General features: G+C 45.6%; 1 protein-coding gene across 6 annotated transcripts in view; it reads right to left on the reverse strand.

The window, feature by feature from the left end:
- The window catches only part of sdk2a (sidekick cell adhesion molecule 2a), a 104,107-nt gene that overhangs the window by 24,265 nt on the left and 54,439 nt on the right, over positions 1-25,403 (reverse strand). For 4 of the 6 annotated variants that reach the window (XR_005073028.1, XM_037089989.1, XM_037089993.1 and 1 more), the window contains exons 2-18: positions 23,997-24,159; positions 21,738-21,844; positions 21,305-21,452; positions 18,605-18,738; positions 13,974-14,085; positions 13,380-13,570; positions 13,059-13,142; positions 12,737-12,931; positions 12,094-12,210; positions 11,684-11,851; positions 11,134-11,236; positions 8,477-8,653; positions 8,054-8,190; positions 7,209-7,356; positions 5,896-6,036; positions 5,360-5,541; positions 727-842 (exon numbers count right to left, since the gene is read on the reverse strand). Coding sequence is in view for 5 of the 6 variants with exons in the window: in XM_037089989.1 (XP_036945884.1) it covers positions 727-842; positions 5,360-5,541; positions 5,896-6,036; positions 7,209-7,356; positions 8,054-8,190; positions 8,477-8,653; positions 11,134-11,236; positions 11,684-11,851; positions 12,094-12,210; positions 12,737-12,931; positions 13,059-13,142; positions 13,380-13,570; positions 13,974-14,085; positions 18,605-18,738; positions 21,305-21,452; positions 21,738-21,844; positions 23,997-24,159 (2,423 nt within the window). In the remaining variant the exon portion in view is untranslated. Of the gene's footprint in view, positions 1-726; positions 843-5,359; positions 5,542-5,895; positions 6,037-7,208; positions 7,357-8,053; positions 8,191-8,476; positions 8,654-11,133; positions 11,237-11,683; positions 11,852-12,093; positions 12,211-12,736; positions 12,932-13,058; positions 13,143-13,379; positions 13,571-13,973; positions 14,086-14,409; positions 14,525-18,604; positions 18,739-21,304; positions 21,453-21,737; positions 21,845-23,996; positions 24,160-25,403 lie in introns of those variants that run through there. The other 2 variants (XM_037089990.1, XM_037089994.1) reach the window with 2 other exon arrangements.

The following is a 25,403-nucleotide window of genomic DNA, read 5'->3' on the forward strand; positions in this document are numbered from 1 at the left end:
AGGTTAAAGGAGGAGTTCACCCAAAAATGGAAATTCACTCATTATCTACCCTCCATGTAGGTAAAAAGCCAGATGAAGTCCATAGTCAGACAAAACATTTCCGGAGCTTCACGATTAAACAAAACATTAGAGAATTCTACCTGAACAACTGGAGCAGATGGGGACTTGTTTTAAAATGTAAGAAAACAATAGAAAAATACCCATGAAATGGTTTCATACAGCTCGTCTGGCATCTCCAGAAGCCTCGGGATCCCACATTCTTATAAAATAACGTTATTTTCACCCTCAATGGTTGGTTCATGCTTTTATTTTGGTGGTTACAGCGCAGATTTTGATTACATAGAAGGATTAAAATAACGTCTTTTGAGAACAATTTGGGATCTTGGTGCTTCAAGAGACTTGGATTAATCCGAACGAGGTGTATGTTTTAAAAACAAGTCCCCATATTCAACTGCTGTCTATGAGAACAATGCAAATTTATTCTGGACTGAACAAAACTACTTCACCTGACGTTCCTTCAGTGTGTGGGCAGGTAACGACTGATTTGTAATAACTTAACTTCTTCCTCTAAATCAGAAGTGAAACAAAAAGCTGCTCATGTGTTTAAACACCACTGAGACACACATCCCATCACTGCAGCAGACGCAATGAGATTTGTGCCGACTGCGTGCTCGTCTGCCTCCGACCACTAGAGTGCACCAGTCGACAGAACGGCGCCGGGCTCACCTTGTATCCCTGGTTGATTCCATTGATAAACTGAGGGCTCGGGGCGCTCCAGGTGAAACGCACCGTGGTGGAGTTGACAGGCTCGGCTTGTACATTTCCTGGTGGCACAGTGGGCACTGATCCAGAGGAGGGAGAGAGAAGAAAGAGACAGAGAGGGTGGGAGGAAGAAAAAAAAACAGAGAGAGAGAGAGAGAGAGAGAGAGAGAGATGAGATAGGAAGCGGAAAAGAACTTGAAAATGTACAACAGGCACTTTCAGCCCAGCCTGATTTACAGTGTGAGAATCAGGATGGAGCTTCCTTTTTTTTGGGGGGTAGCTCATTTGGGGAGGTAAGAACATGCCAATCAAACCGGGTGTGAGAGCGTTCGCCTCAGGCGGCTTCCAGGTGAACCCTGCAGCAGTTTGTTTGATGTGAGCAAGCGACTCTGATGTAACACCGGAAAAAAAAAAAACAGCCGAGGAGGGCGAACGTTAATGAAGCCCGTTGGCCGGCGACGGCCCCCCTCATCAATATTCCATCCTCAGATTGTCTTTGGACGCATTTAAATGCTCGTCATGATCTGCTCTTGTGCCTTTAATGGAGTGAGTGACGGAAACATCCAATTAATGGGAGCTGAGCTAAACAACATGAACGCCTCGTTCGCTGTCGTTACCCACTGACAGCGAGACTTGGATGATGAAATTACTATCTTTTTTTTCCCGCAGGGGGAAGTGACATGGAAATAAAGCGGCAATGTTCACCGTACCTTCCAGGTTTCAACTGGTTTTTTTTTGCTAATTAAACACGACAATTGCTGCAGCGTCGTAACGTTTGTTTATTATTTGCAGACTCATTAATGGATTGATTGTTCGGAGTACAACGAAGTTTTCCAAGATTTGACGATAAAACGTGTGCCAGGTGGAATGAATCATATCTGAGGGCTGTTTGAAGTGTTTTTTTTTTCATAATCATCCACTCAAACACACCTGCTCAGTGCTCATAACATAAATCAGCTAGAGAAAATAATGAATACATTTATAGAGAGGAATCTGTAGAAATGTACAGACCCACAGACGAAGAGCCCAGTTCAGGTTCGAATAAGGAACGAATAACGGATTTAGATTATTTCCCTGATTAATTCTTAGTTGTTCGGTCAACAAAACATCCGAAAATGGTGAAAAACGTTGATCTGGACCAGGACGACGCCCTCAACAGTCTAAAATATTCACATTTAAGGAGCTGAAATCAGATCAGATTGCTTATTTTTGCTTAAAATATTACTCAAACTGACTAATCGATTATCAAAAATGCTTTCCATGGCCGACAGCTAATCGATTACTTGATTCATCTCTGCAGCTGTAGGGGAAGAAGAAGAAGAAGAAGAAGAAATATTTTGCTCTTCTGTTAAATAGATTAACTCAATCGTCTTTATTCTTCTGTCTATTCTTCGCTCCACTCTTTTCTCTCTCTCTCTCTGCAAAAAGCATCTCAGACTTTCTCATTATGAAAAAAAAACAAAACCCTGATATGAATAAATTAGCTCAAACTCCAAACCAGTGTAACAGTCTGCTGTACAACCCCATACAATCTAATGAAATCAAAATATCTGCTGATTCACCCTCTCTAATGACTGTATCTGAGCAGGGAGTGGAACAGAATAGGAAATGGAAGCACTCCCAATTTTCTTGCGAGTGCTCTTGAGAATATTTAGTGAGCCTGGTGTAGAGGATCTCTGTTGGTGGAGTGGATTTAACATGCCAGGGATTCGGAGATGTGTGAGCGTGTTAAGCCCCTCCGAAGCTTTATATACAAGTTAAAGGAATTTAAAATCGAACTGGAGGCGCGGCAGATCTGAACCAGAGGCAAGATCCTCTTACTTGTGTTTTTTTTTCTTTCTTTTTTTGTCTGGCACTGTATTCTATGAATCGACTGTTTTCGAGGGAAAAGCCAGGAGAGAGAGAGAGAGAGAGAGAGAAGCATTTATTCAATATTTTTTAATAAAAACATAGATTAACCTTTCCACATGCAAATGCACCGGCTGCAGCTTACTAACTTACAATGTTCCTAGACAAAAAAAAAAAAAGAAAAACAGTCGGCATGTAAATGTGAGGTTGAAGGTTACGTTGTGAAATCACACCTTAGCTTCATCTGCTCACGGAGCCAGATTCAATATCTCGTGGCGTTTCATTCTCTTTGGGTTCGCTGCCAAAAATAATCTCAGATGTGACTCGATATAATTTCACAGTAACAAATGTGACTTTCATCCTCCGAAGGTTTTGAATAGACGGGGAGAGACGAGGAACATAAGGCGTCGGAATCGCCTGGCCGTGACAGAAATATGTAGCTGTTTGACACCGGGGAAAGTTCACAATGTGTGTTCTAATTATATTACTCAGCATGTAGGATGAGAAAAAGAAGTCAACCGAGGCAGAATCCTTTGGAAACATCGAAAAAAGGTACGTCTCACGCATTTCATCACCTGGTAATTTATGTGTGGGAATCAATTAAATTTGAGAACGCCCCGACATCTCCAGGTGGTCAATGTCAACAGATTTCTCTATTTTTTTTTTTTCCCCCAGCGAGGTGCTGCAGTCGGAGAGAAAAACACCTAATACGAGTCAGAGTTTCTTCCTGGAGAGTTTAAATTCCAAAAGCGGAGATAAGAAAACAGAACATGGCATCATACAAAAAACAGGTGCTGAGGGTAAAAAATCTGCAGGAAGAAAAGTCAATATTAAGCAGAAGTGTATTCTCATTTCCGCACAGGAGTTGTTCTACAGTGCCGCAGCACTTATTGAGAAATTACCGACAATAAACCTGACAAAAACAAATAAGCAGCGCTGAGAGGCAAACAGCACTTACATGGCCGTCTTAAATTCCTTTTAAAAGCCCTGCTGCTGCAGTCTAAACGCCGCCGTCTCATTGAGACAAGAGCGAGTAGTTCTCTCAACCACATGTGCAAATCACCTTTTCAAGGTTGGCAGAGGATGTTGTTTTTTAAATTTCAAGAAAAGGCTGTGCAGGTTCTTAGTTGGATCTTTAAAAGCAGATCATTAGATTAAGGCTGAGCGTCGTCCGACACGATGAGGCCGCAGGTGACGGGAGGGAATCTGCAGAGCCGAACAAAGACGAGGCTGTTTACACCTGGCGTTAACGTGCATCAAATACAAGTGTAAATGTCCACCAAGGTGGTCTGGGACGCGTGTGACCACAACAAGGACATCACGTGGTTGTCATAGCGACGGGATGCTAACCAAACGTCCTCTGTGAGAAGAGAGGAAGAGGCCACAGCTACAACAGGCAGAGTGGACGACACACCGTCCGATTTCCATTTGGTTGACTTGTTTTGGCTCTCTTACCTGTATATGAACATGCAGACAGTCGTGTGTTCTTGTAAATGCAATACAGTAAGTTGTCAACATTTAGCAGCTGTTGCAACTGATTTCACTGATTATTGACGGCAAACATGTCAAATTTTGCAAACACAGAATACAGTAACTGGTAGGTTACTAGGCTACATCTTTGTCTTCCGTGGAGAAAATCCCCAGACTCCCTTTAAAAATGGCACAATTTTATGAGTTGTTGCGTTAGGAGAAACTTTATAAATGTTGTAAAACACTGTCTACAACAAATTCTCCATTATTTTGTTCACCTCTTAAATTCGGCATGAAATTCAATACATGCAGCTGTTCCTTTCTTTGTAAAAGGGTTAGTCAGTTGTCTTGGCTTTATTGTACCATTTTCTCTTTCTGAAGCGTGTGCCTGACATACCAACATTCAGAATGACATTACAGTACATTCTTTACACAGTAAACATGTAAAATCTTTCAAAAACAGTAAACGGTAACCAATAAAGGGCTACTTCTTTGACTTCTGTGGAGAAAAGCCCCAGACTCCATTTAAAAAATGCATGATTTTATGAGATGTTGAGTCAGGAGAAACTAAATAAACATTCTTAAATGCTGTCTAAATCAAATTATTAAAATGATTTAACCAATTTTGGCCGCCTCTTAGATTGGGCATTAAATTCAATACATGCAGCTGCTTCTTTCTTTGTATAAAGTGTCCTTTTGTCGAGGCTTTATTGTACCAGCTTCTGCATCTGAATTGTGTGCCTGACATGCCAACATTCAGTATTACATTACAGTACATCCCATTAGACAGTAAACATGTCAAATTTTACAAAAACAGTAAACAGTAACCAGTGTAGTCTACTTCTTTGCCTTCCTTGGAGAAAATCCCCAGACTCCCTTTAAAAAACGCATGATTTTATGAGTTGTTGAGTCAGGAGAAACATAATAAACGTTCTTAAATGCTGTCTACAACAAATTCTTAATTATTTTGTCCGCCTCTTAGATTCGGCGTTAAATTCAATACATTCAGCTGTTTCTTTCTTTGTAAAAACTTTCAGTTAAATGCTACCTACAACTATTAATGAATTAATCGGGATTAAATTTGACATCTTATACACAAACTCACAGACTTAAGAGTTGTCCCTTGTGTTTGGATCACTCGGGACAGATGCTAACACACTAACTCTGAAAAGCACGATGTGATGCTGGCAGACGAGCCTTAAATCGAACCTGGCTGCTCGGCTTGCTGTCGTCGGAGTAAAACAGTATGTGATATAAATCCCTGTGTGCTGCCTCTCACCTCCTTGCAGAGTCCATTCAGTGACTTTGTGGCTGTAGGTTCCCCTGCCCGCTCCGTTATAGGCCGCCACCTCGATCTCATAGTTGGTCCAGATGATGAGGTCCTCCAGGAGCAGGCTGCCCTGGTCCGGGTTGGTGATGTTTTTCATCTGGCAGTCAACCGGAAGCCCTGACAGACAGTACCTGGCAGCAGAGGCAGTAATCGATACGCAGTGAGACAGACAGGTGACATATATATAAATATATTAGAGGAGAGATTCCAGGAAAAGAGGGAGAGGGAGGGAGAGTCGTCACGGAGGAGAAGTCACGCAGAACAGTAATAAAATGGTTACAGGAAGAGTGGTGACAACAGATGAATGGAGAGGAAGGTATTTAATTGGCACCAATTATTCTATTGCAGCGGTGAGCGAGAACGAAGCGAAATGGAGAGGAAGAAAAGGAGCTGACATAACAGTTATTATCACTTCTGAATGGCATCGGCCCAGACAGGCACCTATCTCTGGGAAGAAATTAGGCAGCTTGTCACGGTCTTCTTACCTGATGATGTAGCCCTGCAGCGGCCCGTTCTGGTGGCTCTCCGGGGGCGGCTGCCACTGGATCATGATGGACTGATTTGTGCGGCCGCTTGCGATGACCGTCTGCGGGGGGGCGCTGGGCGGCTCCTCGGGGAGCGTGAGTCTGCAGAGGGAAGAGGTGAACGAGCAAACGCCGAGTGAAGCCCATGAATTAATTATGTGAGTTTCTGCATATTTCCATCCCGTTTCATCATAGACATCAAATCATAATAAAGCTCTTTTTTTTTTTTTTGGTATTTCTTTTAGAAACACCATAAAGGCAAGTCGAGATAGGCGCGCCTGCGTCTTTGTCCGAAACATGTTCTCCATAATACTGTCCGCAGAGGGACATCTTGAAGCGGCACGACAAGGATCAAAGAGGCCGTGGTGAGAACGGAGCTGCACAATGGAGAGACATTCAAGAAAAAAAAAAAAAAAAAAAAAGATATAAAAGAACAAGAAAGAGCGATCCGGGCAGACTTTTTTTTTCTCCCTCAAGTCAATTTAAGATGACATCTTGATTTCTTCCCAGTGCACCGGAGCACCGCTCTGGAGGAGATGAAGCAGAGTGTTTAGGATCAAAGAGGTGCGCCCGAGAGACGCCTCAGAGAAGCCCTGCACTCCCACCGCCGCTCGGTCGCCCTCCTGCCGTGAGAGCTTGTCTGGGCACGCTCGCTCGCTTGGAGAGCTGGATTCATGTACGAGAAGATCCGTGAGCTGCATGATGGCTTTCCGGTTTTGAGGGATTTCCTTGCTGGAGGTGTATTAGCGGGGAAATGGGATTGTGTTGATGCAGACAAGGTCAGACAGTCGTGCGCACAGGTGAATGGTGATGAGCGGAGAGTGTGTGTGCGTGTATAATTATGGCCGCTTCGTCTTGCTGGTCAAGAGAATCTGCGTGAGAGTCGGGCCCGTGTGAAGCTCTCGCCTCTCTGTATTTCACCCATGAAGACAGTTAATAGGAGGGGGAGAGATGAAGCTGGGTCAGCGCACCCATCAAGTCTTCACAAAGCGCAATTTCAGCTCATTCACAGTTTTATCTTGAAAAAGGCCCGTCCCGAAGCCGCCTCATCTCTCACTCCCTCCCACAAGAGCGAAGCCAAAAAAAAAAAAAAAGAACAAGTGGACTTGCAGGAAATAATCAGTGGATTTTCTATTGAGCCGCCGAAGACAAGGGGGGGAAGTACAGGCTGTACCAGAGCTGTGAAAGCCCACCAATGCAACACCGTTCCTGTAGCTAACACACAAACCTCCAGCAAGGTCGCTCACATTCAGCAGGTACAGAGGAGCACTAACCTGTCCGTCTCTTTGCTGAACTGGCCTCTTCCCACGTCGTTGACGGCACACAGGCGGAACTGGTAGGAGCGCGCCGGGATGAGGCCACCGACGGTGACCCCCGTCAACTCCGGTTCGATGTTGGCCAGCAGCACCGTCCACGGGGCGTCTGACACGGAGAAAACACAGCTGTGAGCAGCAGATGACCTTGTGAGAGCTTTTGCATTCTCGGGAAAAAAAAAATCTCATCAGCTCCTTTGCAAACTCATATTCAGTGTCATGCCTGACTGTTATTGCACGCCATTGTTTCATTTTCAGCAATATTATCGCAGCTGATAAAAAACAAGTCATTTATTTTGTACACACCCCGGCTAAATATCAGATTGAAATTCAATTATCCAAAAAAAAAAGCCCAGATCCCATCTGCATCCCCGGATTCATTTTCCTCTTAATGAGTTGTCATCTTCTCAGTTAGCCTGAGCTCCGATGAGCAATGGCTGAACGATTTACTCTCTGTGGGTGAAAAGCGTTCCCACTTCTTTGATTTTATCAAGCGGCAAAAAATGAATCAAAAAGAAAAAAAAAAAGGAGATAAGCTCGCCGGGCATCAACGCAATTTGGCTCCCTCGGATCACTCACGGAGGAAGCGCACAGGTGAGGCAATCGAGTTAGACTGATTGCAGAAGGTAAGAGGGGACGCAACTGCCAATTTTGGGGACACCATGGAAATGTAATGTAATAAGAGGGGCAGCAAATGAGTTCTTCCAGGGAGTACGAGGTAACAATATTGCTTTTAAAATGACTAACAAGACACAACAAATGCATCTGAGCAACAAGCGGTGCTGACGGCGACACCGGTGCCTTACTGTTCTCTGAGACCTCCAGGATGTAGCGGATCAGAGGGCTGTTGCCGTCGAAGGCCTGAGCCCAGGTCAGGTTGATGGCCCTCTTCTCCGAGGTGCTCAGGACCGCTACTGGGTTTTCTGGAGCATGGGGCAGCTGCCTGTATGTGTGTGTGTGTGTGTGTGTGTGTGTGTGTGTGTGTGGACAAAGAGGTAAAGCAATACAGAATCAGACAAGAGAGGCAGCAAATAAAAAGAATTAAACAGCCAAAGCGGGAGGCTCGCCTTGTAAATATTAGAGTGTTTGATGGATTAGAGAGGAGAGCGGTGATAAACCACAAACAGTGGAGAAAACATCCATCCATCACAGCCCCGCGTGACGCAAATACGAAGAAAAACAAAAAAAAATGCAGAGCGAGATAAGACAGCAGAGACAAATATGCATACCTGACTCTGAGGTGGGCGCTACGGGAGTCATTGCCTCCGACTGAGGTCACCCTGCAGGTGTATGTTCCGATGTCACCCGACCACGTCTGGGAGATGTGCAGGGTCCCGTCGGGATCCTGCCGCAGGCGGGGCGACGCGCTCACGTCAATCACCGAGCCGCTCTTCTCCCACACATACCTGGAGGTTGTATGTACATGCATGTATGTGAGAGACACACACAATCACACACACACACACACACAGTCTGTAACACTCGGGTGTGTTGTGACAGTAAATCTGTTTGCTTTGCACCAGTTCGAAACAGCAAAACACAGAAGGCGCTGACACCGATGAAAAGCCTTGTGAGGCTGATGGCAAAGCGATTTGAATCCGAAAACCATCTCTCTCTGTCTCACAATACAGTGCTGAACCTCTCCTCCATGCATCCCTCGCTGTCACAGACCCAAACGCACATATGGACGTCCTCCCCCTCCCCTCCCTCCCTCCTCCTCCTCCCCCACCTTCCCTCTTCCACATAGGCGTGCACACACTAGGAGCTCCCTGTGATTAATTGCGACTGTTCGGGCTTTCCAGCTAATCTCCTCTGTGTTGCGTTTAATTAAAGGCGCTGTCTGAAGTTATTACTCTGTTTACATATTCATCTGTTTACCCCGCGATCTGATCAATGCCGCGGGCCCACAGGTGACAGGCACTCTAATCACTGGGCTCCGCAGACATCATTTCACTCCCTCCGAGACAGACGCATGTACACACACTCCATCATGCTCAAGACCGTCTGAGGAGGGGAGGCAAAGCGCCGGACTAATTCCTCAATCAGTTTGTACGAGTTTCAAAATCTTCCCATAGGAGGTCGTCTAAGGGTGGATAAACACTACGAGATCTCTCCGAGATTTCATAAACTAATTAAGCACGACATTTAAACACCCACTTGTTCGCTCGACTGAGGCTGCGTCGAGGAACAGTTGCGATGGCTGACAATGATTCGCTGATGGAATGTCATTAAGTTTATTTTTAATTGACTTGGTTGTTTCCACTTACTCTCTGTTATTTTATAATGTACTTTATATTCCATTACATCTGTACTTTGGAGTTACTTTTCAGATTGCACGCCGTGTCAGAAGCTGATCTCGATAATCAGAAAATGCTGAGAGACGATTTTGATACAGTTTTCATACTTTAGCTTCTCTTCATCTAAAGTTTTTGCAACAGTGCATTTAACTCAAAGATAACTGAGGGCAGATCCTAATTAACAGCGATGTTGAGTCACAGTTTAAAATGACATAAAAGGTACAGAAGATTAAAAGATAAAAATGCAGCAAAAAAGCCTGTTTGGTACATAAATCCTGTACCGCCTACAGCTAATGCCCTTTTTTTAACCTCTCTGCCCCTGATTTAAACATCCTGAGTCCACCACTGTACCACAATAAAACTATGCATTCAAAAAAATATATAAATATGGTTCATGAGGGCACAGTCACCAAATAACACTTCATATTTGTAGGCACAATTTGTGGACCTCCAGCGCTGCTCGTGTTGACCAAAACAGGGACAAACAAAAGCAGCTGAATGAATTTAAGTTCACCACATTTTATGTTATTTGTGTGGTGCTTTGTAAAGAGTTCCTGGTCGACAGCATGCAGAAACAAAAAGGTCGTCCAAGGCCAGAACAAACTGAAGAGACATGCACTTGAAAGTCAGTCATTAGCCCGAGTGTAACAAGCTCCAGACAACCCATCTAGCATAGCAGATATACAGATCGCAAACTTCCCATTAAGGACCTTATTAGAGATAAACAAATCATATCATTAAAACTACCTATCGTGTCTCTGTGAAGAGAGAGGACCACCCAGCTTTTTGTACAAGGTACAATGATGAGTGCTATTAGCATCACCAGTAATAAACCTAAGAGCAGAATGATAAATAGCATCGAGGGCTTAAGGGCTGAGGCAGACGCATGCCTATAAATCACATTACCATAATCCATTACAGAAAAAAAGACAGACGGCTTTGACAAACCATTTCCTACAAAGCATGGCGAAATTAGTTCTAGTTCTTTTTTGTCATAATTGACAAAATAGTCTATGTGATACCGAGGTGTGTATATTCTGTTGGATCCTTGTGCTGTGACCATCATCACCTCGAGCAAGAATCAGCCACCTGGTGAGTTCATACTCCGAACCAACAGGGGGCAACATATCACCAGAGTAAGAGCTAACCGCTGATAACGGTAGCTGCCATTAGCTTGTTAGTTCAGTTAGCTGTGAAGGTAACGGGCCAAACTTGGAGCTCGGAGCATCGATTCATGAAGTTTGGCTTGTGACGGGCCGGGGCTAGCTGGTTAGCATGCTAACCTCTGTAAATGTCTCTGCAGCAATACACAATAACATCAAAACTGCTACTTCTTTTAAAGTTAATACATGTTGCACCTTTAACTAGTTTAAGATTATTAAGTGCAATTTGGGGAATATTGCAATACAATACAGTGTCATCAGCATAACGAATGTGCTTGACAGATAAAAAAATCTGTGAATACTATCAATATAAACTGTAAAAAGAACCCTGTGGAAAACCTTTAGATATCGGTGAAGGGAACAGTTCCCACGTGTGAGCATTTCGACAGAATTCCACCACGTGCAGCAGCTGGAAGTCGTCATTACCTGATGGTGACGCTGGGGTCATGGGTCACCCCGCAGGTCATCAAGGCCTTGGTTCCCTTGATGACGCTCTGGTCCTGCGGCGGTTTTGTGATGCGGGTGCGTGCTGCCAACACACACAGAGCGGTTGTTATACAGAAGCTGTGTTTGAACAGCGGATTTGAAGAGAGCTTACTGGACTTGGTCTCATCTTTCAGTCAATGTCTCTCTGGAACAGCGTGAATCATATGCTATTTCTGCTGCGTGGAGTATTTGAGGACTGATACTGTGAATTCATGCACTGAGAAAATAAGCACGCGCATGAGTCATTAGATTAATAGTCAGAAAATCTTGACAATGACCTCCAGCAGCCAGGTACTTACTGGATCTTCAAGTAAACAAGTCGCGGATTAAAGATATTCAGATTTTTCCCTTCATCTTTTTAAATTTTTTTCCAAAGGTTTAGCTCACAGTTTATACTTTATGCTGGTCAAGAGGGAAAATGAAAGCACAGGCAGATAATCCAAGCAGCATGAATGATGTGTAGAGGGTCTCCAGTTTCTGTTATGCTTACCCCAGACCACTAGGTCGGCCGAAGCTTCATCGATGCCCCTGGAGTTGCTGGCCATGCAGGTGTAGGTACCAGCGTCAGACAGGTGGGAGGGACTGATTAGCAAGCTGCCCGACTCCAGCAGGGTGAACCTGGGCAGCTGGACCGAGCCACTGGCCAAGACACGTTCACCTGCGGGGGAAAGGGACGGATGTGATGGATGGTTTGGGATGAAGAAAGGGGGAAACAAGGAGAAAGAGAGATTAAGGTATTGGAAACATGTCAAGGGAAACAAACAGGAGGGGGAAGCAGTGCAGCGAGGTAAGGAATCTCGTTTGGAGGAAATGCATATTCTCGAGCCTTTTCTCTAAGTTTGACAAGTCCAACATAATTAACCGCTCGCGCTCGCAACCTCACGCTGTTAACCCACGCACCTTTCTGCCAGGTGATGGCGGGCCGCGGGGCTCCCGAGGTCTCGCAATGCAGGATGACTGACATGCCGTCAATCACGGCGCTGTCAGCTGGGCCAGCCGTGATGTTTGGAGCGATACCTGCGAGGGGGGAGGAGTCAGCCACACACACACAGAAACACACACACACATGCTCAATGAGATCAAGTGAGATAAAGGTGATAATGAGAGATATAAACAGTTTTGGTCCTAATAAAGCAGACGACAGCTGAGAGCTTAATAGACTTGACAAAAGGGACGGCTGTCAGGTCTCATTTTCAGGGACAGCTCAGAGAATGTGACAAGGCAAGTCTCCATCTCCCCCCTCTCTTTCTCTCTCTCTCTCTCTCTTTCTCTTTCTGTCTCTCCGCTTTCCGCTGCACGTTCAAAAATAGCCAATAATTGCCCGAGCATCCAAGGTGACAATTCTGTCAATGCGAGGAGATATATAGATAGATGGGGGTGTAGGAGGCAAGACAGAGAGAGAGAGGGAGAAAAGAGGATTAGAGAACGCGAACAGTGGAGCGGATTTAAGGAATAAGAAAAGGGAGGGAACAGAGACGGGAAGATGAGCGGAATTAAGCAGCAGACGTGCAGATAGCTTTGAAATTTCTTCAAGGGGACGTACTCGTAACAGCCAGGTAGGTGTTTGTCTGGATCTCTCCTGCGAGATTGCGGGCGAAGCACTGAAACATCCCCGTATCATCCGGCAGGAGGCCGTTGATCTGCAGGCTGCCTCCCACCAGCACCCTGTACCTGGGCATCTTCACCGGGCTGATGGGCACCGCATCCTTATACCACACTATGTCGGGTTGCGGCGTGCCTGCAGAGGGAGGACAGGATTAGTTTTTCCCCCCGTGTCACTGTGACCCTTTTATTCCTTTTTTTTTTTTTGCTCTTTCCCTCAGCACACAGAAATAAAAAAAAAAAACAAACCAAACAGCGCTAACCTCGAGCCTGACAGGGGATATCCACCACCTTCTCCATCTCTGCGCTGATGTGGCTCGGCGGCTCTTTGACAAACAGAGGGTACTCTGTTTCAAAGGGGAGAGAAGAAAAAGCATGAAAAATCGCTCTATTAAAGCCTTAAAAACAACTCACAAATCGTCTTTTTTTATCTCTTTCTTGAGATAAGAACATCAGCTCCATTACCGGAGTATAAAATGGCAACAAAAATGTTCTCTCAACATTGGGGGGGGGGTTAGCACTCTGATGCAATGTTTGGATAATTTAAGCCAAGCTGTTAAATCACGAGCTGCTGGGTTGGTTACCGAGAACGTGCAGGAAGGCCCCGGCAGTCACCGAGGGGACGCTGCTGCTGCGGAGCGACGCCTCGCACTCGTAGTAGCCGCTGTCGCTGACCGCGGGCAGGCTGATGACCAATCGACGGCCAAAGTCCCGGATGCCGGTGTTTACCACCACGCCGTCTTTCCTCCAAGTGATACTCATTTTGACGAGGGGTCTGGCGGAGAAAAAAAAAAAAAAAACAAGATGAAAAGGAAGAAAAAAGAGCGAGCGGGAGTGTGGGTTTTTAATACAGATTCATATTCTGTTTCAAGGTTATGGAGCATTGAGAGAGCAACGGGATACATCTGTCATTTTGATTAAGTCTTTGAATTGGAGATAATAGTCAGGATTCAGGACTGGAATTGCGCAAGATGGCGTGAACAGAGTGAGAGGGGCCTTGAATCAAAGAGCGAAGAGCGGAGGGGAGAGGTACAAAATGAGAGACGAACAAAATACTTTTCCATCATGTTCAAACAAAAGATCTCAAGATTAATTCAAGTCATAAAGTATCAGATGTGGAGGTGAGCGAGGGTGTTTGCATAAAGCCCGCCTGCGTGTCTGTCTGTGTGAAAACGTACCTCGCGTTGGCGACACACTCGATGACGGCCTCGTTTCTCCCCATGGTTACGCTGGTGTTCTTCGGGGGGACGATGATAGACGGGGCGATGGGGTCCGCCGGTCCTCCCACATCTATCACACACACAGAAGGCAGATAGAAAAACGTGAGAAAATCTATAAGCTATATGCAGAGCTCAGATTAATCCCCTGCACCTGTCTGGTGCAGCCAATCGAGCACGACGCGATCCTTACACAGAGACTGACAATCTGTCACGAGCAGCAGCAGGTAGCCGGCGTGCTATCACCCAACTATTAACACCCCTGTCTTTACTTTAGATCCTCTCTCCGGCGCGCACGACGTTTCCAGAGCACGGTGTTAGCCCAGGTGTTAGAAGCCATTATGTAGCATAATTGAGACAAACACAAAAGGCGATTAAATGCAGCACCATCACTCACGGGTTTCACGGAGCCTCCAGCCAACCATCGATTCACTGCCCTCAATCAGTGATCTCTCTCTGAATCTGATCTCATTTTCCCCCCCACCTCCCCGGAGTACGACTACGGGCCTGTGCGCTCGTATGTGTTTGAGTGATTGCGTGTTTTTGTGACGCATGTGGGTTCCTAACGAAGGCTTTTTTTTTTTTTTTCGAGGCTATCCCGGGTTAATAGCGCGCCTAATCAAGTTTTCATTATCATTATTGTTATTTTGCACCACCTCATTGTAAATCACACCCTTTCAGGGCCCGTTTTTGTGGGAGCTCAACGGTGTAATGACAAAGCTTCCTCTGCAAACACCGTCTGAATGTGGGCGCAGGCCTGCTGATGGGCCGCTGCTGTTTGGTTTCTGCTCCCACTTTGATTGCCTCGTTCGTGTCTCCGGCTCCTCGGCTGTAGAGTTTAAAAAATGATTTTCGCAATTTCGGTTTAATACAGACTGTTGAGAAAAGTTGAAACACACTTTTTATACAATTTGCCTTGTGGAATTAGATTTTTCTGCAAGGCTCGCATATAAATTCTCTTTCATGTGATCGGCTCCGTAAGTTTTGAAGCCAATGTAAAGCGTCAGAGAGTTCAGCTGTTCACGGTAAACAAACTGGACTTGAAAGCGGTGATTTCAGCTGATCCAGATACCAACGACGACTTTATAGCTTCGGGTCACATTCAGCTGCTGCTGACATTTGAAGGACTCATTTAACATTTAAAAAAATTATGGCATTTGAATTAAACCCCAGAGCAAAAAGCTGCACGCCAACTGAGACGAGGCACCACAGAGTGAATAAAACAGGTTAGTGGTGAACTCCGACCTCAAAACTCGGCGTCATGATGTTTGGGAGACAGAAACGTCTGGGCGCTTTGAGACGGAAGAGGAACATTTGTCCTTGCAGTTCCAGGCGGTCCACCAGGGGCCACTTGTAGCTACTTTACTAACTTTAGCTTCTGCATTGTAAGCATCATAAACTCATGCTTTTTATGTTCTGCCAAAATCCAATTGGACAAATCCCATATGGGCTTCCTGTGGAGGGAACCAGGTCGATGCTAACAGCCGGGTTAGCCTACAAACGTCAATGTTGCTGTACTCGTGTGTGTTTTATAAAAATGAACACCTCAGATGAATTTTTCATATATTACTAGATTATATACTTGTATCATATAATATATGGTATTATTTTTACAATAAATACAATGAAAAACAGCAATAATCGGATATATGTGTCAATATATAGGAAAAATATCCTTTGACATATTCAGTCATTTGTTGCAAATATCTAATAATATATTAGATCCTCACATAAAGACAACATATTTCCATTAAATCAGTGTTTTCTCCTTCTATGAATAAATAAACAGACGCAGCTCTGTGTTACTGCAGCTGACTGCAAGGTTCTTAAAATTCTACGACACATCCAGATGAATCCATTCCATGGCGGTGGTGGTGAGGCATCATCTTGGGGGCATTATTGACATTATTATTAATTAGCATCAGGCAGACCAATCAATCCACGCAGAGCATCCCGCTGTCAAGTCAGCAGGGGAGTTAAAAAAAAAAAAAAAAACCTGAGAAAGATGAACTTAAACAGGCTGCAATGATTCGCAGAGGTCCGGGGGATTTATGAGGAAAAATCTAAATCAGTCGGATCAGAACTTATCGGCTAAAATGTGTGTAATTTGTGCAGTATTTCTCGCCTAATTATTGGAGGAGATTATGTGGAAAGTTTGCCGGGTGTTGGGTCTTATGGCGTCTGAGCTCCTGATGCATTCAGGGTAGAAGAAGTCGATGGATGGAGCGGGAAGGGAAGGGTGGAGGAAGATCTAGTCGAGTATTTCAATCATCAGTTTGTTGTTTCAGTAATTCTTTAAGCAGTAATGTCGAACACTTGCTGGTTCCCGCTCCTTTAAATGGAAGGACTTTAGTATGTTGTGTTTTCAGCCGTGAAACTTGGATGGAGGATGGGTCTCCATCTTGGTTTGGATCCCGATAAAGGATTTATTTTCAACATTGTTTGTCAGTTTTTCAGGGTACAAGGGTATGAATCTTGATTGAGAAGTACAAAAGGGCACTGTTGGGCGGAGGTATACTCTCTACTGACTAGTTAATGACAGTGAATGAGGAGCCTTTTGGATTCTGGACTGTCGGCTGGACGAAAGAAGCGATTTGAAGACGTCACTTTGAATCCAGATGAGGATTATTGGCAATTTTTTCCATATTTTAGGGAATAAATGATTAAATCATCATCAGCAGAAGTCGATGATGATGCATAAATGTTAGTTGCCATGGCTACCCTAATATATACATATCTTTCAAAAAGAGGACGAGATGAAGAATAAGCAAAGTCACTGAGGTCACTAATGAGTATAAACAGCACAAGATACGTAATCGTCTGTGGATGATTTATTAATGAGATAAATAAGATGGTTGCGTGAAATCGACCCCTTTCAGCAGAGCGCTGATAGTCGACTGTAACACAGTGTTTAAGGTTAACAAAATTGTTTACAGATTTGTGTAAATAACTGTTTAACAGACCGATAAATTAGTTTGATAAATGGCGTTAAATTCTGTTATATTTCCCCGAGACTTCTGTCCACGTTTGCCAACTGGGAAAAAAAAAAAAATAGGGCCTCTGTCGCTCTCGTCCAATAACTCATTTTTTAGTTTCCTGGAAGACATGATTGGTTCTCCGGCAGACGCTAATTAATGTATTGCAGTTCATAGACTCTCAGTGGTGAGAATACCTCGAGTGTGTAATCTTCTAATTAAATGGGGAAGTAAACAACGTGGTGACCTGCATAGCAAGTTCTCGCTGCTAATGTCACCATATTGTTCTACATCTGTCCAAAGACAACTGTGGAACCTCATACTCGGTAGGATGGAACAAAAAAAAGCAACCTGTCTGCCCGGTCGGAGTATTAGCTGGTGTCAGTTTCCTTTCTCTCTCTTTCTTTCTTTTTTTTTTTTTTTACTATTAAACTCAGCTCCATCTCATTTGTATGCTCCCTTTGGAACGCCGCTCCCCCCTCCTGCATATTTTTTCTCTCTTTTCTCTCCACAGACTTGCTAAAATGAACAAATGCAGCTGTAAAAAAAAAAGAAAAAGAAAAAAAAAAAAAAAACCTTATTGACTTTCAGATGCAAAGTGTGGCTGTGTGATCCATGAGGCCAGATTCAGTGATACTCGGCGATATCTGGTCCCCGCAGATTGCCGCGTCATGCGTGCTGAATTACAAACACTTTATTAATGATATGACGAGCAGATGCTGGAGCCGGCAGGAAGCTGATACTGAAAATGTTGCCGCTCCACATGTGAATAAAAACCTCCTCGCACGGCAGCGAAAAAAGAGGTTTTTGCTGGCAACTGAAAAACACCAATCAGGTAGACGTAACCCCCTGTTTTTGACATCTGCTATACATCGTAGCCGTTTCATCTTCTATCAGAGTTTGTGTTGTATCATCATAAATATTATATTCACAGCCAGTTGGAGAATCCATGTGTTGACTCCTTTAATTGGCTGCTCAAAGTAAGCAGAGGAAAAAAAAGAATGTTTTTTTTTGTGTGTTTGGATCAAAGTAAGCAACGGTAGGTGGGGCGTCAAGGAAAGCGACAGGTTCGCTTAAACACTAATGATTTGACACGGAGTCGCGCTCGCACAAGAAACGCCCGAACATTATTTGAAGTTGTGTACACGCTCGGTTTGTAAGCGAGGCCGACCTTCTAGTCTGATGTGTGTTTGCGTGGCGGCGTGCATGTTAATCACTCCCCCGCTCGCTCGCTCGATGTCATTTTCATAAATCTGCTTGTTTTTTTGTGAGGAGTGATTAAAGTGAAGGTCCACTTTACGGGTCGCACACATCCAGCCAGTCGGAAAGAGAGAGAGAGGGGCACTAAACACACCTTACGAGTGTGATTCACTGCTGGAGGCTGGAGGAGGACTGTGGTGAAGGTAATGGGTGTGATTACTGCAGGACACACTGAAGAAGAAGGAGGGAGTGATCCGATGCGAGCTGGGACGCTGGTAGATGGCGCCACGTGTTTCTATCCTCTCGACCGAGCCACCTGTTGTGTCGCCGCCTCGTTAGATGAAGCGCCGCCGAACAATTTCATCTGCAGCAACCTGTTCAAAACAATCTGCTCGTCTCCGTCTGGAGCGTACTTACTCTCCACGGTGAGCGTGATGGGCTGACTGGTTTTGTTCTCGCCGTTCTTGTCGTTGACCGCCTGGGCGTAGTATCGTCCTGCGTCCGGCGCCACAGTGGAGAGGATGACCAGCGTGTTCTCCAGGGTGATGGCACTAAAGGGAACATTTACCAGAACCACAGGAAGGAGACATCAGTCCAGCTGACACACGCTGTTTTCAAATGCTCTGCTCTATTTTTTTTTTAACAGGTCGAGTGGGAAATCAAACATCCAGAACACACATTCAGGTGCTGGAGTCATTTCTGATATCTGCGTCAGACATTCAGGCAAATTACCTCATTTTCAACCTGGAGACCATGTTGCCTCTAAACACGGCCATCGGCAGAGCGGCGAGACGCACATGGCGAACCCTTTTATGGCTGTCGGCCGTGTTTTCTGATGTACTGACTGATAAAGAAATATATAAATCTTTGACTCTAGTATGTCACCAAAATGGGACAAGGGTTTTGAACCTGGTGTTATCCAGCATCTGCAAATTAGACATACGGCCTCATTGGCACATTTAAACGAAAACTGACAACACAAAAACACAGTCGTCTTGATGAATTCACCTGCTGGGTTTCTCCTTAAGGACACTGCATTGGTTTACATTCATTCCCACGACACACAATGACACAACCACTTAATTAAAACAGCTCCGGGGTCGTGTTGAATGCAGTTTGTCACCATTTTGGCTCCCAATTAATCAAAGACGTTCCAGGTCAGCTGGTCTGCATGTGTCTCTCAACCAAACACACACATTAACAAGCGCGCGGACACACTGCTATCATTAAAACCGGCGAGCGGTTGTTTCTCACAGTCGGTTAAAATCCTGAGGGTGCGAAACTGAAAAACACAAACACACGCGTTCACATAAATTATGTCTCCAAAAGAAAAGCACACACAAACAATATGGTCTTCAAGGTACCAGTTCAGAAACAGTTTCCCTCTCATTTTACATTCACTAATCCTGCAGGACAAAGTTTACTGTAATTCCAGCAGAAGTTTGGAGGAGCGCTGCCGGTCTTGTGAGACGCTGTAGGCCAGTGTGAGTTCGGTTCACAGAAGCTCAGTCAGTCTTAATATAACGGGACAAATTAATTGGTCCCGAAACAGCTTTGTGCAACTAGCTAAACTTAGATGTCTACATATTTGAAGTGTATTTGTATGATGTAAGCCACAGTCAAACTCCATCTGTGTGCAACCTGCCTCATTATAGACATGAATAATTGTGACGGACAGATCTGAAAAGGGCGAATCCCTAATTTAGTGCGAACTGTGAGCTTTGCTCTGCTTTTGGGGCGTGAAACACATTTCTGATTCCTCCTAAATTAACTGCATCTGAAAATGATGGTCAGGCACAAAAAAAACCCAACAAAACACCGAGCTGGTCCTTTAAAATGCATTTTTTATTGTGTGACTGTTGCGTCGCAGCAGCCTTGGAGAAACGGCCGGATCGTCTGACGGCGTCGAACGTTTGAGAAGCGCCCATTAAATGAGAACTGACGCTAAGCGCGAGGCCAGATTAGACTCTCCGTGTCTGCCGGCATCTGCCTGATCGGTGAGGGATAAACAGACACACTCCTGGACAATTAGGAGCCGCCGCTTTTTTTACCGAGTCAACAGACACCGACGCAAAACACACAAACACCGACGTACACACACGCCTGTGAATATCAATGTGGCCTGACACAAAGTGAGCAAACAAGCGGTAAATGCAGAGTGTCCTGTCAGTGCCTCTCATTGTCACAGAGCAAAGCTTCACCGCTTCACTTCTGATAAGAGTCAGCGCCATAGTAACCAGCTCCCCGAATTGGTCGAAACATTCATGGAAGGAGGGTGAGAATTTTTTTTTTTTTTCCCTCTCGTGCAATTTTTCTCTCTGCTATTTTCTCTGAGCCCTTGCAGACAGAAGATGGAGAGCCGGGTAGAAGTCCTCATGTCAGCCACGACATGCCAACCGTCGCTGCTGAATAATAGATGAGGAGGTGGTTTCTGAGGAGTTGTGGACCGCCGTCTTCTATTTGTCCGGGATGGCAGAATTAATCTCAGGTGATTACCTTCACAGCGTCTCTTCAGACGTGAACCGCTGGCCACAAAAAACAGCTGCTGTGCTGACGCTCACACATCGCAGCACATACAGAAGAACTCCCACTCTGTACATATGGCCTTAGATTCTTACTGCACGCACACGCATGTGCACACACACACATCCTCCCACACACAAATCCACCCAGGGGTGAGTGCTGTCAGTCAAACATATCATCAATTGAGGCCTTTTGTCCAATTTTGTCTAATTGGATCCCCTGCTGCCTGCTCTATCTCCACCCTTCAATCATTCCGCCTGCAAAGTCAATAGGGGCGATATAATAACCCGCTTTATCACTGAGAAGTGATTCAATGATCAACACAGAGCCCCGCGCCAAAATTCGTTCATCAACTACTCCCGCTCAACTTCGGCGTGGCGGTGTGGGGAGGGGTGGGGGGGATCGGAGAAAATCTGCGAGCGGTATTGAACTTTTCGGAGTTCTGCAAAGTGAACGATATTCTACTTCAGGGGCTCGTTGTTCTCAAAACAGCTCGGATGTGAGCGCACGTGCTCACACACAAGCCGGAAAACACACACCAGTCACACGCACGCACCCCAAAACAAACCGAGCCGAGGTGAACAGCGGACTCACATGCGGCTGCTGGAGGGAATCTTACGTCCGTCTCTGAACCAGGTGATCTGCGGCCGGGGGAAGCTGTGTATCCGCGGAGCGTGGATGAGAGCGCCCTCGCCCTGAGATACAGTTTGGGACCTCTCGGCCTCCACAAAACCACCCATGTCTGGCAGAAATAAAAGAGAGAGAAGAGCATGTGAGAAGGGGAGACAAAGAAAATTAAATATTAACACCAGGAGAGGAAAATGTTGCCAACGCGGTGGAGAAGCACGCCAGCAACAAAGCAGATGAAAAGGAGGAATTGTCATTATTACCACCTTTTCAAAACCTAAGCTCCTTTACCCGGAGTGACTCATCCACATACTGTGCATGACAAGCCTTTAACAAAAACATTGTCCTCCCCTTCCTCCGTCAGAACTGGAGGATATAAGGAACACAAGCCCACACTTACAGGCGACCTGCACTTCAGTGCTGCACTGCATTATAGCTCCCACTCGATTCCTCACGATGCAGCGGTAGTGGCCGGCGTGCGCTCTGTCCAGCGAGGGGATCAGGTACCTAATGGGCACACGCAAAACACAAAGCGCCATTAGTCATCATCAGCGTGACGGACAGCCGCATTTGTCATCTTGACGCTTTTGTTGCCGTCCCACACACACACACACACACACACACACACACACAGTCAAGATGCCAAATTAATGGAGATGTTTCAATGGGCACCAGCTCAAATACACTTAGCCAACAGGGCGGCCTTGAAGTGTGACGCCGTGGTTCAGGACAGTAGATACAGCACGTGGTGTTGTTTCAAAGCAAAAGTTTTGAAAAAAATTAAAAAGCAGTTAGTTATTTTGGGAAAGTTGGGTGAAGTTGCGTCGTCCACAAAACATTTCTGGAGCTTCGCAGGAAATCAAATGCTGCAGCTGAAGCGGACGGATCCAAACGGCGGTTCTGGTTTAATCCAAGTGTCTGAAAGATCCTAAATTGATTCTACAAATGTGAGATCAAGCTCGTGCACCCACTCCAGATGTGGTGTGTGCCAACGCTGGTAGATTAGCAGCTTTAATGAAGATTTAAAACGTCTTCTGTATCTATGTTGGATGTTGGAGCTTCCGCAGACTTTTTATAAATTACCTGGACGAGTTGTTTGGAGCCTGTTTGTGTTTTTTTTTTGTTTTTTTTTTCTGTTTCTCGACATTTTTAAATCAAACTGTGATGCTCCAGAAATGTTTTGTGGAATACAAAAACTTCGCCTGGTTCTCCATCTGCACGACTGTGAGCAGGTAATGACTGAATTGTTTTCATTTTTTGGGCGGGCGAACTGTTTCTTTAAGACGACAAAATCCCCTCGTTGTTGTTCTGTGTCTTTACTCAGTTGAATCAAAGCGTGGCAGCATCCGTCACACGTCGTCCTGCGTCACTGTAGCTGCGCTTCTTCCCCTGATGTGCATTCATGTTAAATGTTGTGTGTGAAATGCGAGCTGGATAACCCCGCAGCCGAGTCCCCTTTTAATTGGTTTGCTACAGCCACTTAGGAGTGTGAGTCCGCCCCTGCCATGCTCCCACTGCGCTGCAATTCGGGTGGAGGAGGTAGGGAGGAGGCTGGTGGTGGTGGGGAGAGAGGGGGGTCTGATTAAATGGATTCCAGTTCTCCTCTTTGATCAGGGCTGGTGAAGAATAACAAGCAGAGGGCTGCAAAAAGCAGACCCAGAGACTAAGCCACGTGAGAGCACAGCCAAACGCTGAGGAAAGACAGGGAAAGAAGAAGAAGACGGCGACGAGGAGGAGGAAAGGGGGGATGGAAGGAGGGGGATGTTAGAGGGAGACAGGAAGGGGAAGGTGTGTGAGGAGGAGGAGGAGGAGGAGGAGGAGGAGGAGGAGGAGGAGGGAGACAGTGATAGCAATCAGACAACGCCACCTGGGAGTGTCTGTCCACGACCAGGAGACGAGTCAGACTGTGAGTGGAGAGTTCAGAAAACAGGGTTAGAATGAGATGGAGACCGACTTTTTACTGTGCTGCAACCGAGACCTGGGACACACACACACACACACACACACACACACACACACACACACAGGCACGACAGCATACAGTACACGAACACACACACACACGGTGGCCTTGTTAGGACAAGCTGGAGCTTTCTCTCGACACACTCGGGGCTGTTAGTCGAGCTGTTCAGCCTCGTGGTTAGTGGCTGAAGTGCGTAGTAAAAAATAAAAGTTTCTGGTCGGAACTCCACAGTCAGTGAAACAGCATCTTGCTGCTGACATAGCAAAGAGCCACCCGCACCGGATGACCCGAAGAAAAAAATATGCATTGTGTGATTTCTTTTTTTCTTTTCTTTTCTTTTCGTTGCAGTTCCAACCAACAGCGAAGGAGAAGGAGTCAGTGAAAGAGAAGAGTTATCTGCTTACACCATCTCTGGATGTCGGAGCAGCGTGAGATACAAATCGGAATAAATCTGACAATCCCCTGAACGCAGGATGTTATGTCTCGCGGGAGACGTGCAGTCAAATCAGTCCTGAATAAATCCATGAGAATGAGACTGGAATGTGAATAAAAAATGAGCAATTGAGCTATTAGTTACGATTAAATGCCGCTAAAATGTCCTCCTGTAGTAAGATAATTACAGCTGATGAATAATAATAATAAAAATAATAATAAAAAAGACAAAAGAATACTGTCAGACAAGGTTGTATCGCTCACCTGTACTCCAAGGAGAAACTGGTGAGTTCGGTCCCGTTGTAGATCCATTTGAACTCCAGGGGCCAGCTGCCCTCGGCCATGCAGGTGAGGACCAGGCGGTTCCCCTCCAGGTGCACCTGGGTCTGAGGGGGCTCCATCTTGAAGTACGGTGGGACATCATCTACTGGAAAGAATGGTAGAAGAAAGGGGAAGAAAACAAAGTGGTGAGAGGGGTATAAAAAAAAAAAAAAAAGGCTGTGGAAGTGATTCAGTAACCCCTGTGAGCACACACAACACAATCCCAGCAATTCACAAGAAATGAGGACTCAGAACGAGCCATTTCCATTTTTCTTCGGTGCTGATTGGGAACTTGAAGGTCAACAGAGAAGCCTGCCAAAAAGCACATGGAATAAGTTGTTACCGCCAAAGCAGCTTACTCTTTTATTTCATTTGAAATGCGCTGGCAAAGAGGTAGAGGAGCAATTTGTGCAGCAGAGGGAAGTGTAAATGAACACTTCCATACCGCTAGATCACTGAAAAAGAGGATGGAAGAGAGAGACAGTCGGGGGGAGGAGGAGGAGGAGGAGGAGGAGCAGGAGGAAGGGGGAATAGACAGAAAGCAGATGGAGAAAAATACGGCAGAGATTGTGAACGGAAAAAAAAAATAACACAAGTACAAGAAGGAGGAAGAGAGAGTGTGAAACTAAGAAGCCATGGGGGGCTGGGGGTGGAAGGGGCTGCTTTAGAAAACACAAAGTTTCCCAGCCTTAAACCCTCTTCTCTGACAGGATGAGTTATGCTCTGTGCCTCCCTTCATTTATCTTTATAGTTCCCTAATGCAGCCAGATTATACAGGCCCCATCCGCAACACTGCACACAGCCTGCGCAGCCACAGAAAGCCTTTAAGGTGCGACGCGAGGTCCAGGGCTGAGCTCGGAGACAAAGTGCTTTCATTTGAGCTGATGAAAAAGGCATGATCAGACCTATTGATCTGTCTGCCTCGCCAGCCACGGGCGACACTGAGCCGATTGTGGCAGTGTTTGTGGCGGGCTAATTAAAGTCTGTATTAATAGTTGCAGTAAGCCGCCAAGGCCCGGAGCACGCCTGGTTCTGGGTCTACCACACTGGCTGACTCACTCTCGTGGCTGATTACTGGAGCCCCTCGCTCTCTCTCTCTCTCTCTCTCTCCCTCCACATCCAAGTTAACGCCTGAGATTTATGGCGGTAAACGCAGAGGATGGTGTGGTGGAACTGGGCGAATGTGAGGGCAGCCTCGCCAGGGCCGGGGCCGGGGATACAGAAAATTGAACCTGATTGAAACTGTAAATAAAAGAATGACTGTGCACCTCTGTGTTTCACACAAACACAGGATAGCAGGACACACCAGCGCCGGCAATACCCTACGGAAAAAGCTGCAGCTCGCCCCCG

Source organism: Acanthopagrus latus, chromosome 23 (genome assembly GCF_904848185.1).
Source record: "Acanthopagrus latus isolate v.2019 chromosome 23, fAcaLat1.1, whole genome shotgun sequence".
Classification (NCBI taxonomy): Eukaryota; Metazoa; Chordata; class Actinopteri; order Spariformes; family Sparidae; genus Acanthopagrus; species Acanthopagrus latus.